The sequence below is a fragment of the Neltuma alba genome, unplaced genomic scaffold (genome assembly GCF_004799145.2).
Source record: "Neltuma alba isolate B1F8T4 unplaced genomic scaffold, ASM479914v2 tig00010740_pilon, whole genome shotgun sequence".
In the NCBI taxonomy this organism is placed as follows: Eukaryota; Viridiplantae; Streptophyta; class Magnoliopsida; order Fabales; family Fabaceae; genus Neltuma; species Neltuma alba.
The window spans coordinates 314,639-316,607 of NW_021635567.1; the positions used below are offsets into that span (position 1 = coordinate 314,639).

The window sequence follows — 1,969 nt, forward strand, 5'->3', positions numbered from 1 at the left end:
TACCATGATTTGTAATTTAAATATATTTTATTTATTAAATATAACTTCTTCTTATTAGAATAATTCAAAATTATTATATTTTGTAAATTGACATTTTTAATTATTTTTTATTATTTAATAAAATTCATACTCATTTTAATCATTCAACAAACTAAACTTGTTTATCCAACCATAACTTAAACAATTTTTTTACTTTGCAAATTAATTTTTATAAAAATCAATTTAAATATATTACTCAATCTCATTTGCTTTAAAATTATATTAAAAATAACCCCCGGGGGAGGCCAATGGACCCTTAGCCTCTCCCACGCTAGTTATCACTGTCATATAAACCCAGTTCCGAGCTCCTCATCTTCACTGTTCGTCCTCCATCGACCTAATTGTTTTCTTAACCATGCCTGCAGAAAGTTCTAAGGCCCCTGATGATCTTCCTGATTACCTCCTAGAAGACGACCTTTCTCAGGAATGCAAAGAGCTCATTGCCACCTTACCAGCTGAACCGGGTTGGGTTGCGAACCGGCTCCATCAGTATCAAGGCTTTTGGCACACCACCAGGCATATGCAAGGAGTTCTCAATTGTCAGAACCATTTTCAAGCTCATGATTCTGATATACTCCTTATTACCTCACCCAAATCTGGCACTACATGGCTCAAAGCCCTCACTTTCGCACTCCTCAACCGGAAAACCTATTACCCGAACCCGAGTCCAGAACCGACACAAACTGATCAGTCTCATCCTCTTCTTACTACTAACCCTCATGTTCTCGTACCCTTCTTGGAGCTCAGCCTGTACCTTCACAAAACCAAGCCTGATCTGAGCTCGTTCTCGTCACCTAGGCTTTTGTCAAGCCACCTCCCTTATGTTTCCTTACCGGATTCTGTGAAGTGGTCAGGGTGTAAGATAGTGTACCTGTGTAGAAACCCAAAGGATATATTCGTCTCACTCTGGCACTTCACAAACAACTTAAGGCTAGAAGCCAAAGGCTCTAATTCAATTGAGGATTCATTTGACAGGTTTTGCAGAGGAGTGAGCCTTTATGGGCCGTTTTGGGATCACATGTTGGAGTACCATAAGGCAAGTTTGGAGAGGCCGGATAAGATAATGTTCTTGAGATTTGAGGAACTAAAGGCAGAGCCAGTTAGGGTGTTGAAGGACGTAGCTGAGTTTATTGGGTGTGGTTTTTCCAGAGAGGAAGAGAATGGTAATGTTGTGAGTGATATTCTAAGATTATGTAATTTTGAGAATTTAAGCAATTTAGAAGTGAATAAGAATGGGAAGTTGTTTTCTGGAGAAGAGAACAAGACTTTTTTCAGGCGTGGGGAAGTTGGAGATTGGAAAAATTATCTTTCATCTGAAATGATTCAACAACTTGATATTATTACTCAGGAGAAGCTGCAGAAACATGGCTTGAAGTTTTAGATTCCACATGCTGAAGAAGACAACTAAATTAAGTTCAGGTTATAGCTTCCAATTATTTGTTGTTAATTACATTTAGCCAAAATCCAATTAAAATTTCATCCTTGTACGTTGTTCAATTATCATCATTATGTTCTTTTATAAATAATGCATGTTTTTCTGCTGTTGGGTCTTTCTGAATTATGAAGAAATCTTAGGAAGTGTTGTGGGATTTGTGAAGGGCAAGAATGTTCTTGTGAAGCTTTTATGCCTATGATTTGTGAAGTTATATATGACAATCCGTATCATTTCATAACTGGGATTGAGCAGAAGGGATCTGTCAAATTCTTTTGTTGCTTTGAGTTTCTTTGCACTTTAATTTAATTTGATTGTGACTCCTCATCACGATGAGATAGTGATTAATTTTCCTCCAAGTTGCATTAAGCTTCAAAAAGACTATGATCAATAACAAACAAAGATCAGTAAAGTTAAACGTGGTCCTCTATGATGGAATGGAGGGAAACAGGCTGGCCCCTGTGAGAGATAGCTTAATTGGGGTCAGATACGACTTGG

General features: G+C 37.5%; 1 protein-coding gene across 1 annotated transcript; it reads left to right on the plus strand.

The window, feature by feature from the left end:
- The first annotated feature begins 348 nt into the window (after positions 1–348).
- Positions 349–1,689, plus strand: LOC114758652 (cytosolic sulfotransferase 12-like). The gene has a single exon (XM_028947715.1). It carries the CDS (start codon positions 395–397, stop codon positions 1,418–1,420), a length of 1,026 nt encoding a protein of 341 aa, XP_028803548.1. The 5' UTR covers positions 349–394; the 3' UTR covers positions 1,421–1,689.
- Positions 1,690–1,969: the final 280 nt, after the last annotated feature.